This window comes from Salvelinus fontinalis, chromosome 32, assembly GCF_029448725.1.
Source record: "Salvelinus fontinalis isolate EN_2023a chromosome 32, ASM2944872v1, whole genome shotgun sequence".
In the NCBI taxonomy this organism is placed as follows: Eukaryota; Metazoa; Chordata; class Actinopteri; order Salmoniformes; family Salmonidae; genus Salvelinus; species Salvelinus fontinalis.
The window spans coordinates 34,856,651-34,868,807 of record NC_074696.1 but is presented as its reverse complement, the minus strand read 5'-3'; the positions used below and the strand labels follow the sequence as shown (position 1 = coordinate 34,868,807).

Below are 12,157 nucleotides of genomic sequence, written 5' to 3'. Positions count from 1 at the left end.
ATGTGTTTTGTGAAATGCTTGTCTGCCAGTGGGTAATATGTCGATTTAATGATTAAAATGCTAATTCAACCAAAATAAATCAGAATAATGGAGGTCACCATTGTTGGAATATTTTATGAGAACATTTATGGTCACGTTTTAAGATGTTATTACAATGGCCAGAATAAAGAGAATTACAAAGTATAAATACAAAACTGCAATAGCACAGTGGGGAAAACATTGTTTAAGGAAACATGCTATGGGGACACTGCATCACCAGTACTGTATGTATGAGACTACTGGTGGCTCAAAGGTGCTTTCCACTAATGTGTACTGGCATATGGAAATTCATATTTATTTCTTGCAAAGCACCTAAAGCTGGCTCATGGTTTTCTGATTTCATTTTGGGTCATATGTCATCTAAGGATTCTTTGTAGTGGTTACACTGGTAGTAGGCCTTTAGGAAAGCCGTTCAGGGTTTGAGAATGGGGATATTTGAATAGAAGGGATATTTCGATGGAAAGACCACCACTTATAACACTCAGGGAGTACAACAAAATTCCTGTAAACCAAGTGGTATAGAGCTAAGAGATGAGCACTGCTAGCACTACCAAGCATGGGAGATGTACATAAAAAGGCCTGTAGTGGAGGGGGTGAGTACTATGTGAGTGTCCAGGTCTGGATGGGTGCAGTGCGGTGAGAAGGGGTACTGACACTGGGTGGGATACTATGAGGCTGTCTGGTTCCCCCCGGCTCACACCACCGTCAGAAGGCATGGACCTCACAGGAGCACACAGCTGCACTTGGACACCTTCTCGCTGCTGAGAAGACCATGCTGCGTGGTGGCCAGTGACTGGATCAAGCCCCAGAAGTGTTTGAAGGTGATTCCCTCGCCGTCCGACACACCCATCTGTCTCATCACCTCGCCCATGCCCTGCTCTGAGCCTCCAGTCTGGGGGAGGGAGGGAGCACAAAAACAACTCTTCATTATATGGACACAGTATTTTACTTATTGACATGTAATAAGAAATAAAGTAATCATGCATAGACATGTATTAGAAGCAAGTTAGCAATTAGTCTATTGCACTTTTGAGCGTATAACATTGTTGCCTACGTTACTCAGTAGGCTACATTCATAACAGTACTGCTATTCCCAGCAGTAATTATTGTATCAATAATTAAACTGAATAACTACTGTCAACATGTTTGACTTCATAATCTACTATTAGCATCTCTTCAACTGTATGCAGTTCTATAAATACAGCATGTGAGTACTTTGTCAACTAACTGTGTCACGTTTCAGGCATTGTTACCCTCTAGTGGTTATAAACTCAGCAAAAAAAGAAACATCCCCTTTTCAGGACCCTGTCTTTCAAAGATAATTCGTAAAAATCCAAATAACTTCACAGATCTTCATTGTAAAGGGTTTAAACACTGTTTCCCATGCTTGTTCAATGAACCATAAACAATTAATGAACATGCACCTGTGGAACGGTCGTTAAGACACTAACAGCTTACAGACAGTAGGCAATTAAGGTCACAGTTATGAAAACATAGGACACTAAAGAGGCCTTTCTACTGATTCTGAAAAACACCAAAAGAAAGATGCCCAGGGTCCCTGCTCATCTGCGTGAACGTGCCTTAGGCATGCTGCAAGGAGGCATGAGGACTGCAGATGTGGCCAGGGCAATAAATTGCAATGTCCGTACTGTGAGACCCCTAAGACAGCGCTACAGGGAGACAGGATGGACAGCTGATCGTCCTCGCAGTGGCAGACCACGTGTAACAACACCTGGACTGAGGGCTTGAAGGCCTGTTGTAAGGCAGGTCCTCACCAGACATCACCGGCAACAACGTCGCCTATGGGCACAAACCCCCCGTCGCAGGACCAGCAAAAAGTGCTCTTCACTGATGAGTCGCGGTTTTGTCTCACCAGGGGTGATGGTCGGATTCGCTTTTATCGTCGAAGGAATGAGCGCTACACGGAGGCCTGTACTCTGGAACGGGATCGATTTGGAGGTGGAGGGTCCGTCATGGTCTGGGGCGGTGTGTCACAGCATCATCGGACTGAGCTTCTTGTCATTGCAGGCAATCTCAAAGCTGTGCGTTACAGGGAAGACATCCTCCTCCCTCATGTGGTACCCTTCCTGCAGGCTCATTCTGACATGACCCTCCAGCATGACAATGCCACCAGCTATACTGCTCGTTCTGTGCGTGATTTCCTGCAAGACAGGAATGTCTGACAGTGTTCTGACATGGCCAACGAAGAACCCAGATCTCAAACCCATTGAGCACGTCTGGGACCTGTTGGATCAGAGGGTGAGGGTTAGGGCCATTCCTCCAGAAAGGTCCAGGTGCCTTGGAGGAAGAGTGGGGTAACATCTCACAGCAAGAACTGGCAAATCTGGTTCAGTCCATGAGGAGAAGATGCACTGCAGTACTTAATGCAGCTGGTGGCAACACCGGATACTGACTGTTACTTTTGATTTTGACCCACCCCCCTTTGTTCAGGGACACATTATTCCATTTCTGTTAGTCACATGTCTGTGGAACTTGTTCAGTTTATGTCTCAGTTGTTGAATCTTGTTATGTTCATACAAATATTTACACATGTTAAGTTTGCTGAAAATAAACGCAGTTGACAGTGAGAGGACGTTTCTTTTTTTGCTGAGTTTATATGTCTTAAAGTAATGATGAAAAGCATTCCAACTGACTACCTCTTGAAGCTGGTTGAGAGAATGCCAAGAGTGTGCAAAGCTGTCATCAAGACAAAGGGTGACTACTTTGAAGAAACTCAAATATAAAATATATTTTTGATTTGTTTAACACTTTTCTGGTTACTACATGATTCCACATGTGTTATTTCATAGTTTTGATGTCTTCACTATTATTCTACAATGTAGAAAATAGTAAAAATAAAGAAAAACCATTGTAGTTACTCCACAATACTAACCTAAATTACAGATTGAAAAGAAGGATGCCTGTACAAAATATGCATCCTGTTTGCAACAAGGCACTTAAGTAATACTACAAAATATGACATTGAATGTTCTTGAGTGGCCTAGTTAAAGTTTTGACTTAAATCGGCTTGAAAATCTATGGCAAGACCTGAAAATGGTTGTCTAGCAATGATCAAGAATCAAAAACAAATTAATCCATTTTGAATTCAGGCTGTAACACAACAAAATGTGGAATAGATTTTAATTCTGAAATGTGATAAAGCTGCCAGCCAGGCACATGCAAACACAGTGGATATTTCTGTCTGCTGGAAACAATAGGAAATTGATTTGGGAAAATATTTCCTGTCCTGAACGCTGCACCACAGCTGAGACAATATAAAGAGCTGTTTCCAGGAATCCCATTTAAATGATGTGATCATTACTTTTCCTTTGAAATAGACTCTGGTTTTGGATAAGTCTAAGACTGGGCATAATGAAAAACATATGGACTTGGTAATTAAACATAATATTCACTTCAACAGTTGTGTATACTGCCCCCTCCCCTTGACCTCAATTGCCTTTCACAACAAATATGTGCTAGCTGTTGTGGCTAACTATTGTGTAGCAGAAATACTCTACTTGGCTGTCTCGTTTATGGTGGATGAAGTCGACTTGGTGCAAGGAGTCATATTACAATTTTAAAAGATTCTGCTCGGTTCATTAGGAAAACAGTTATTTATTTATCTGTCAGTTTGTTTCACCCCCTCTAGATGAAAGATCAACCTTGAGCCTTCCTCACTCGCTCATCATGTATTTGAACCGTCCATTTCCTGTTTTTCAAAAGCATAGCTATCTTTGTCACCCTCTGGTAGATTCAGACTCATCCTGGAAAACCGCCTTGGGCCTGAGACAACTAAGCAGCCAGTTCCAACATGAATACATGGCAAGATACATTGGCCTTTTCAGTGATTGAAATAAAGCATGTTGAAAACTAAATTGGTGACTGAAGCACAGTAGATCACAGACATCTTGGATTTGTATTGAACCTGGCAACTGACGCCTACAGGCCGTTCCTGAGTGTTTGCTTGGGAGTCATAGGATGTGGTGTGTACTGTATGTGTGTGGTTGAGTGGGGGGGTAGTAAGAGTCAGAGCCACGCCCTACTGGTAGACTCAATGGCAGGTGTGGCCGGGGAGGGCGAGGGCAATGTAGCCGACCGTTGCAGCTTATGTACCTTGACTAAGTTGGGCAGCTGGGAGGCGAGGAGGTCTTTGAACTCTTTGGTTTGGAGCGTGGGACCTTTATTGGCCGCAGCGGCATGGAACTTTGTGACCAAAGTGTTGATGGCCTTTTCCAGGTCGGAGTGCTGCGCCAGAGGAGGAGAAATAAACGTGTTAGGGTGGGGGGATCAAATAATATAACAATAAGAAAAGCGTCCGTTGAAGTTTATTATTATAATAGATCATTAAGAAAGAAAGAAAGTTAACATATTCATCAGACAGACTCCCCAGGTGCGTGTCGAAGTGTACCGACCTCCACTCAATTTAGTCACAAATACCAAAACAATCAGACACACTCACATCCGTCCTCAAGTGCATATCCTGCATGCCTCCATGCGTCGGAAGTTTACGCAAAGACGGCACTCCGATGTTTAACCCTGTCCTTGAGTGACTGTTCGAACAACACTGCAGCTTTATTCTCCGCACATATCACGCACTGCTCCATTCAGTTAAATAACGTGTGTTTGTATTGCTCCTTTCACACTATCAGTGTCACTGAAAGCTTAGTGGTTAACCAAAAAATTGTGAGAAAGAATACGAGAACAGTTATACTCCAACAAGATCAGTTAAACTTCCAGGTTACAAATCACCTGTTTGAAAAGTAGACCTTATGTTTTGCGGTGGCATATGAAACTGTCACACAGACTCGTTATGTTGGCCATTGTGAAGGGCATCATTCCATACTCTCTTTAAACCAAGAACCAAACACCCAATCTATTGTGACCGTTGGGTTTTTGTTCATACTACTTTTTATTTCTATCCTAAATCACTAACATTAAATAACTGCTAAGGAACTTTGCTATGTCACTCACCCTTATTCAAATAGATATTTGAATATGCTATTGAAATGTGAGCATCTGTGGGTTGGGCGGGAGGAGTAAGCTTAAGTAACGAGAGACTATTGGAAGGCAAATTCAGACAACTTGTCTACATGTAGAAGGTTCTTGAAATACCTGCAGGTTGGGGTAGCTACAGTATGACAGCTCAACCCCTCACTGTTTATTTTCAGGGTGTGCCATGGGTGGAGTGGCCGTTCAATTGCTGTTCAATTTGTAGCCCATTGGGCCTGTCTAATTTAGATTTTTCACGCAAAATGAACTGGCTAATAATGGGGGCCTAACGGGGGAAATGAGCCAATGTGGGGGCCTCGAGGAAAAACTTGGCCAGTGTCTTAGAAATGCCAGGGCCAATTTATGGTCCGTAACCGATTCGTGCATAAGAGGCTTAGGCAACAGGGTGAGGAATCAGTGGTGACTTCAAACTGTATTCTCCTAAACACTAAACCAAATTCGTTGACACATCCAAAAACAAAGTTGTTGTTTCAGTTGTCAGGGTAGGAAATAATGTAGAATAAAAAGCCTGACTCACTAGGCCACCATAAAAATCTCGTGGTAGGCCTAATCCTACTACAGGGTTAATTTTATTACGTTTCCACAGATAGCTCAACGCAGCCAACAAAAGGCATAACATTGATACAGTACGTAACCATGGTACGGCGCTTGCTAACCGACAGTAAGTATCTCATTGTATGAATGTCTGTATTTCTGTTCGTCTAGCTGTCATCCCTCACACACTAGCCTATATTTAAAGAACGTTGCTGTGTCCTAGGCCACGGGGACAGAATCGGAATGGACTGATTGACTCCCCGTGCTTTACATTTCCATACACGGTCTCTGTCTATAGACACAACTGAGAATAACTCATTGCTCCCTCGTCAACATATGGCCTAGATTAATTTGTTATTGGCCATATTCTTTGATGCTGTTCTAGCATGCACACTGATCAGTGCATTCAAATGATAACTTGTAAACTCGCGTTAAAAGTGCATATAAAGTAGGCTATATGCAAACGCGCCTATAAAAATAATACGATCTCATGGACTGTGTCATGATATAAATTGGATAGCATAATATGTCAATGGAATTGTGGTTAAACTACATCTGTGCCACTTCCAACGGTAATCAGAACGATGCGTAGAAGTTGGGGGAAGTTATCACCAAAAGAATGCAACAACTCCATTCCTTGCTTCTAGGACGAGATAAGCCACTATCTCTTCAACTGCAACGTTTTGACAAGTGCTGATTTTAAAATTGTATAGTAGGCCTACCTGTTCCGCCATTTGGATCGTTGTGTGCTGTCCTTTTTCAAAGTAAAGTTTTCTCTCTGCGACGTTCGGTATGCTAATTGTTACTTTTCTCGCTCAGTGTTCCATTGCTTCCTAAATCCTCCCACTCCCCCCCCCCCCCAAAAAAATACAACTGCAACTCGATTCCACCTTCCGTGTCAGTCGAGATAGATATGGGGAAAATTATAGTGCGCTCAGTGTAACTCGATGCATTGGGACTGTAAACTTCACGAGGCAAAAAGTCTACATGTAGTCATATAGGCCTACCACCCTTCTTTTAACTATTATTGTGAAGTTCTCTTTTGTTTCGAAGTATTCCACGTTTTGCAGAGAGTAGCCTACAGATTTGTGCATTTAAAATGTAGGCTATTCAAGAATAGAGCCTGCGAGTGCGTCACTCAACATCTGGAAACATTTAGCAAAAGTTGAAACATTCTGCAAGCTTAGGCTGGAGTTTTTCTTTGTTGCAAAATTTAACCCCTCATATAAGCCTACCTATTTTATGCAGTTTCTGTAAAGCTTTGAATATTCACCAAAATAATACATTTCTCAATATTGTAAGAAACCTTTATGAACCATGCATGGACAGTCCCCATTGGCATTTTTTTCCCGAGGTCGTTTATAATAAAAGTAGTTTGTCACTGTCCGTTCCAATTTCCATTAGCCCTACATTCACTTTGATAGGTCATTAGAGGTTGAGAAGGAAATGCTGGAAAAAGCGATGCGCTCACAATGAACAGGCGCGACCACATTCTTGAAAGCCGGTTTCATGACTATAGAGACAGAGGGGTGGGCAGACATGGGACTAGATACAACTGGATCTGTCCATTGCCTTTGTTTTTAGGCCATTGTTGAAATGATACATCCCTTTAATTGAGCATTTCCCCTTTGACAAGTTAATCCATCCACCTGACAGGTGTGGCATATCAAGAAGCTGATTAAACAGCATGATTATTACACAGGTGCACTTTGTGCTGGGACAATACAAGGCCACCCTAAAATGTGCAGTTTTGGTACACAGCACAATGCCACAGATGTCTCAAGTTGAGGGAGTGTGCTATTGGCATGCTGACTGCAGGAATGTCCACCAGAGCTCTTGCCAGATAATTTAATGTTAATTTTAGTGCCATAAGCCACTTCCAACGTCATTTTAGAGAATTTGGCAGTACTTCCAACCAGCCTTACAACCTCAGACCACGTGTATGGTGTTGTGTGGGCGAGTCGTTTGCTTATGTCAAGGTTGTGAACAGAGTGCCCCATGGTGGCAGTGGGGTTATGGTATGGGCAGGCATAAGCTACGGACAACGAACACAATTGCATTTTATCTATGGCAATTTGAATGCAAAGATCCCGTGACGAGATCCTGAGGCCCATTGTCGTGCCATTAATCCGCCATCATTTCAGCATGATAATGCATACTCAGACATATCACCCATTGAGCATGTTTGGGATACTCTGGATCAACGTGTATGACATTGTGTTCCAGTTCCCTCCAATATCCAGCAGCTTCGCACTACCATTGAAGAGGAGTGCGACAATATTCCACAGGCCACAATCAACAGCCTGGTCAACTTTATGCGAAGGAGGTGTGTCGCCCTGCATGAGGTGAATGGTGGTCACACCAGATACTGACTGGTTCTGATCCACGCCCCTACCTTTAAAAAAAAGGTATCTGTGACCAACAGATTCAAATCTGTATTGTAAGTCATGTGAAATCCATAGATTAGGGCATAATTCATTTATTTCAATTGGCTGATATGAACTGTAACTCAGTAAATTGTTGCATGTTGCATTTAGATATTTATTCTGTATACTTCCAGTGGCTACGGATCTGTGCATAAATTGTCGTAGGCCTACTGAGGTGTTTACATGAAAACCAGTTAACCAGGATCTTCATTATGCTACCACAAAGCCGTGGGCTGTTTTGACCATAGAATGGAGAGGCCTAAATCTAGCCTAAATACTGGATCTGCACAGTCGGGTCCATGCCAATGATTTATAATAGATGACTGATACGGGGCGCTGTGTTGAAGACACCATACCGCCATCTTTGCACTCCCCCACTTTGTAAAAAAAATATATATTTTGGAAGCTCTAGAAATGCATGTCTACATTAATTCTTGCCACATTTATTCTATTACATATACTTTAATGCATACTTTTTAATTTTATTATGTGAGCTAAACATAAAAAAATTAAAATACATTTTAAGAAAATACCCTTATTAAACTATTGAGATTACTAGTATTGCTGTCCCCATTACAACCCCCAAAATGCTTAAAACCATTTAATTTTGTCCTCGAAACATTTAATTGAAATCCTGTAGAATAACATTAAATTCCTATGGAGGACTGCCCCAGCTGGGGAGCGCCAATGTGGCTGACCGGTGGCTTCAAAGCCTCTCAATGGCCAATACATAGAATAGTCAATCCAGGGTTTATATACATCATTGTCCAATCCCGTTGCTTCGCACTACCACCCACCTCTGCTAAACATATGCTTGTAAAAACGAATTCATGTCATAATCGAAGACCACAGTAAAACGCATAATGTGTCTCTAGAATGCGCAGCTGTTTGGTTTCACATGCGGATTCAATAGCGACTGGTATCCCTAGGGAGAAGGGTGTGTCCTCCCTTCAGAGCTTTCTCGCCATTCCTCCTCGCTGTCTTCCAGAAAAACAGACACCACGCCCAAATTTGCGAAGACACCGGATCAAGGGCATTTAAGAGCCCGATTGGCCCTAACTGAGGTATCTGTCAATGTCTCTGGTACGATGTCTCATTGCAGAGACGTTTAGGCCTATGTTGAGATGACACTGTTCAGGAAACTAAGGGATGGTCTACACCAGGGCTATTCAACTAAATTCTTACAGGGGCCAGATGTAAAAAAGGTTCATTGCAAGGGGGCTTGACATTATCCATCATCCACATGCGATTATTCTTTGGAAGAACTGCTTAAAAAAAGCAACGCGCACACACCAATAAAGCACTTTTATTAACATGAAATATTGCTAAAAGTTTAGGAAAGAAGTGGAAGCCTCTCAACCAACGTGACTCGAGGTGCACCCAAAACATTTGATAATCATTGAAAAGGCACAAATGCTCTCACTGTTTTTAAAATGTAATTTAAACAACAATTACAAGCTTATTAAAACGAATTAGGTCATTTGAAAAATCATTTGAAAACGAAGCATCTCAATAAATAATGCAACGTTGTGTCAAATCAGGAAATGACAAAATCCAATCTGAAGGAAGAATGCTTTGAATTAATTTCCTTCAGTCATTATGTGTGTTTTTTTGTCACAATTCCTTCTAAAGAGTCATTGTGAGCATGAGAGAGGCAAACAGAAGGCACATAGATGTGTTCCTGGGAGTCGAAGCATTCAGGAAGGGGGTCGTAATATTTTGTACAAACATACTAGGAGATAAAATTATCTTTAAGGACCTTAAGATTAAAAACTCCCTAAGAAAGAAGGAAAGTACAGTATGAGTAAATAACTCATACAAGCAACTTCATACAAGACGCACACACACACAAAATTACTCATATACAGATATGATTTTGGGTAGGAAACAGGCACACACTCTGGAACAGGCAATTCAGTGCAGTCTTACAGTCTTCCACATAATTCACTTTCAGACAGTCATGCCCTTTGTGTTGTAATAGTGTCATTATGTGATGTCTCATTCCAATGTCTCTGCATGCATTGGTCTGTCAGCCTGTCTGTCTGTTACTTGATAAGTCTGAAAAGAGCGATTTGAACTGTTTGGACTACCTTTCAGTTCTTTGACAAAGTCTGTCTGTGCTTGTATAGTCTTGAGTCCTTAACCGACTGAGTCTCATAGTTGAGATATGGTGCAGCATTTTAGTGGCGTTCTATCAAATTCCTGGTCTCATGCTCAAGGCAAACAGGCTGACCACAGTCCCAGTATTTGTAACTTTTTTGGTAGTTCTGGGTATGTGCTTACCAAGTTATTCAATATGTAAATATTTTGATTGCTTCCACAAGGACATCATATCACTTATATTTTAAATCAGAATTATGTTTCACTATGAGAGAGAGAGATACTGTTAGATTCTTTTCAAGTGAACCCAAAAAACAACCAGCCAAACAACTTCCTCTCCCTTCAGTCACCTCATTATTACGGAATGCCAGAACCTGTTAAAACTTGCAGCACAGTGAATTGACTATGTTCCAGTCTTGTTTGAATGCTTGGTCATAGACATCGCTGCAACTTATGTGTGGCTCAACACCCTGTCATGAGGTGAGACGCTGATAGGGCTGATGAGAACCTGGCAGGATCACGTTTCGCAGGCAGTCAAATGGATGAGTACAGTGTAAGGGTGCGTTTCAATAGTCTGAAGTGGCTTCCTCTCCAACCGGAGTATACTTTCACCTGTTTTTCAGTGTAAACAAAGAAGACGTTGACAGGAAGGCGTTTTAGATTATTGAGATGCACTCATAGATAACAACTACATATTAAAGCAAGAGTTGTACATAGATGAATACAGAATGGCCTACTAGAAGATAACGGGCGCTTGGACTGTTACCGTAGCAGCTTGTATTTGGAGACGAAGGCTTTGGTGCAGTCTGCTACCCTCATCCTCTACCCTTGAGGAAACATCAGGCACCCTACAGGGCATAGAAGGTAGCACAATTTAAATACAGAACGAGCAGCATTATCACTATCAATCCTCAGGTGCTGCATTCCGTCTGGTTTTCATTTCCCCCTGCACCTGATGGATTAAGCAATAACTGTCCCGAGGGGGTGTGGTATATTGGCCAATATACCACGTTTTTTTTAGGCAGAACATCAGCCGGAGTGCCTGGATACATCCCTTAGCCATGGTATATTGGCCATACACAACAAACCCCCGAAGTGCCTTATTGCTATTATAAATCAAGTCAAATAACATTTTATTTGCCACATGCACCGAATACAAGTGTAGACTTTACAGTGAAATGCTTACTTACAAGCCCTTTCCCAACAAAGCATTTAAAAAGTAAGAAAATTAGCAAAAAGATCAAAAGAAAATAGTAAAACAATAAAACCCACAGCACAAGGCCTACAGCAGAGCCTGGACCTGCTAGAGCAGTACTGCCAGACCTGGGCCCTGGCAGTAAACCCCAAAAAGACTAAAATAATGATTTTCCAGAGAAGATCCAGATCTCAGGGAATTAGAGTACATTTCTCAATTGGTACAAAATACACTGCTCAAAAAAATAAAGGGAACACTTAAACACAATGTAACTCCAAGTCAATCACACTTCTGTGAAATCAAACTGTCCACTTAGGAAGCAACACTGATTGACAATACATTTCACATGCTGTTGTGCAAATGGAATCGACAAAAGGTGGAAATTATAGGCAATTAGCAAGACACCCCCAATAAAGGAGTGGTTCTGCAGGTGGTGACCACAGACCACTTCTCAGTTCCTATGCTTCCTGGCTGATGTTTGGTCACTTTTGAATGCTGGCGGTGCTTTCACTCTAGTGGTAGCATGAGACGGAGTCTACAACCCACACAAGTGGCTCAGGTAGTGCAGCTCATCCAGGGTGGCACATCAATGCGAGCTGTGGCAAGAAGGTTTGCTGTGTCTGTCAGCGTAGTGTCCAGACCATGGATGCGCTACCAGGAGACAGGCCAGTATATCAGGAGACGTGGAGGAGGCCGTAGGAGGGCAACAACCCAGCAGCAGGACCGCTACCTCCGCCTTTGTGCAAGGAGGAGCACTGCCAGAGCCCTGCAAAATGACCTCCAGCAGGCTACTCCTTTATTGGGGGTGTCTTGCTAATTGCCTATAATTTCCACCTTTTGTCTATTCCATTTG

At 42.2% G+C, this 12,157-nt stretch overlaps 1 protein-coding gene across 1 annotated transcript; it reads right to left on the bottom strand.

Annotated features, from left to right (window-relative positions):
• Positions 1-100: 100 nt before the first annotated feature.
• On the bottom strand, positions 101-6,443 carry LOC129831150 (protein S100-A13-like). The gene is made up of 3 exons (XM_055894231.1): positions 6,306-6,443; positions 4,153-4,284; positions 101-931 (listed from the first exon to the last, which is right to left on the bottom strand). The coding sequence occupies exons 1-3, from the start codon at positions 6,315-6,317 to the stop codon at positions 761-763; spliced, it is 315 nt and encodes a 104-aa protein (XP_055750206.1). The 5' UTR covers positions 6,318-6,443; the 3' UTR covers positions 101-760.
• Between the last annotated feature and the right edge of the window lie 5,714 nt (positions 6,444-12,157).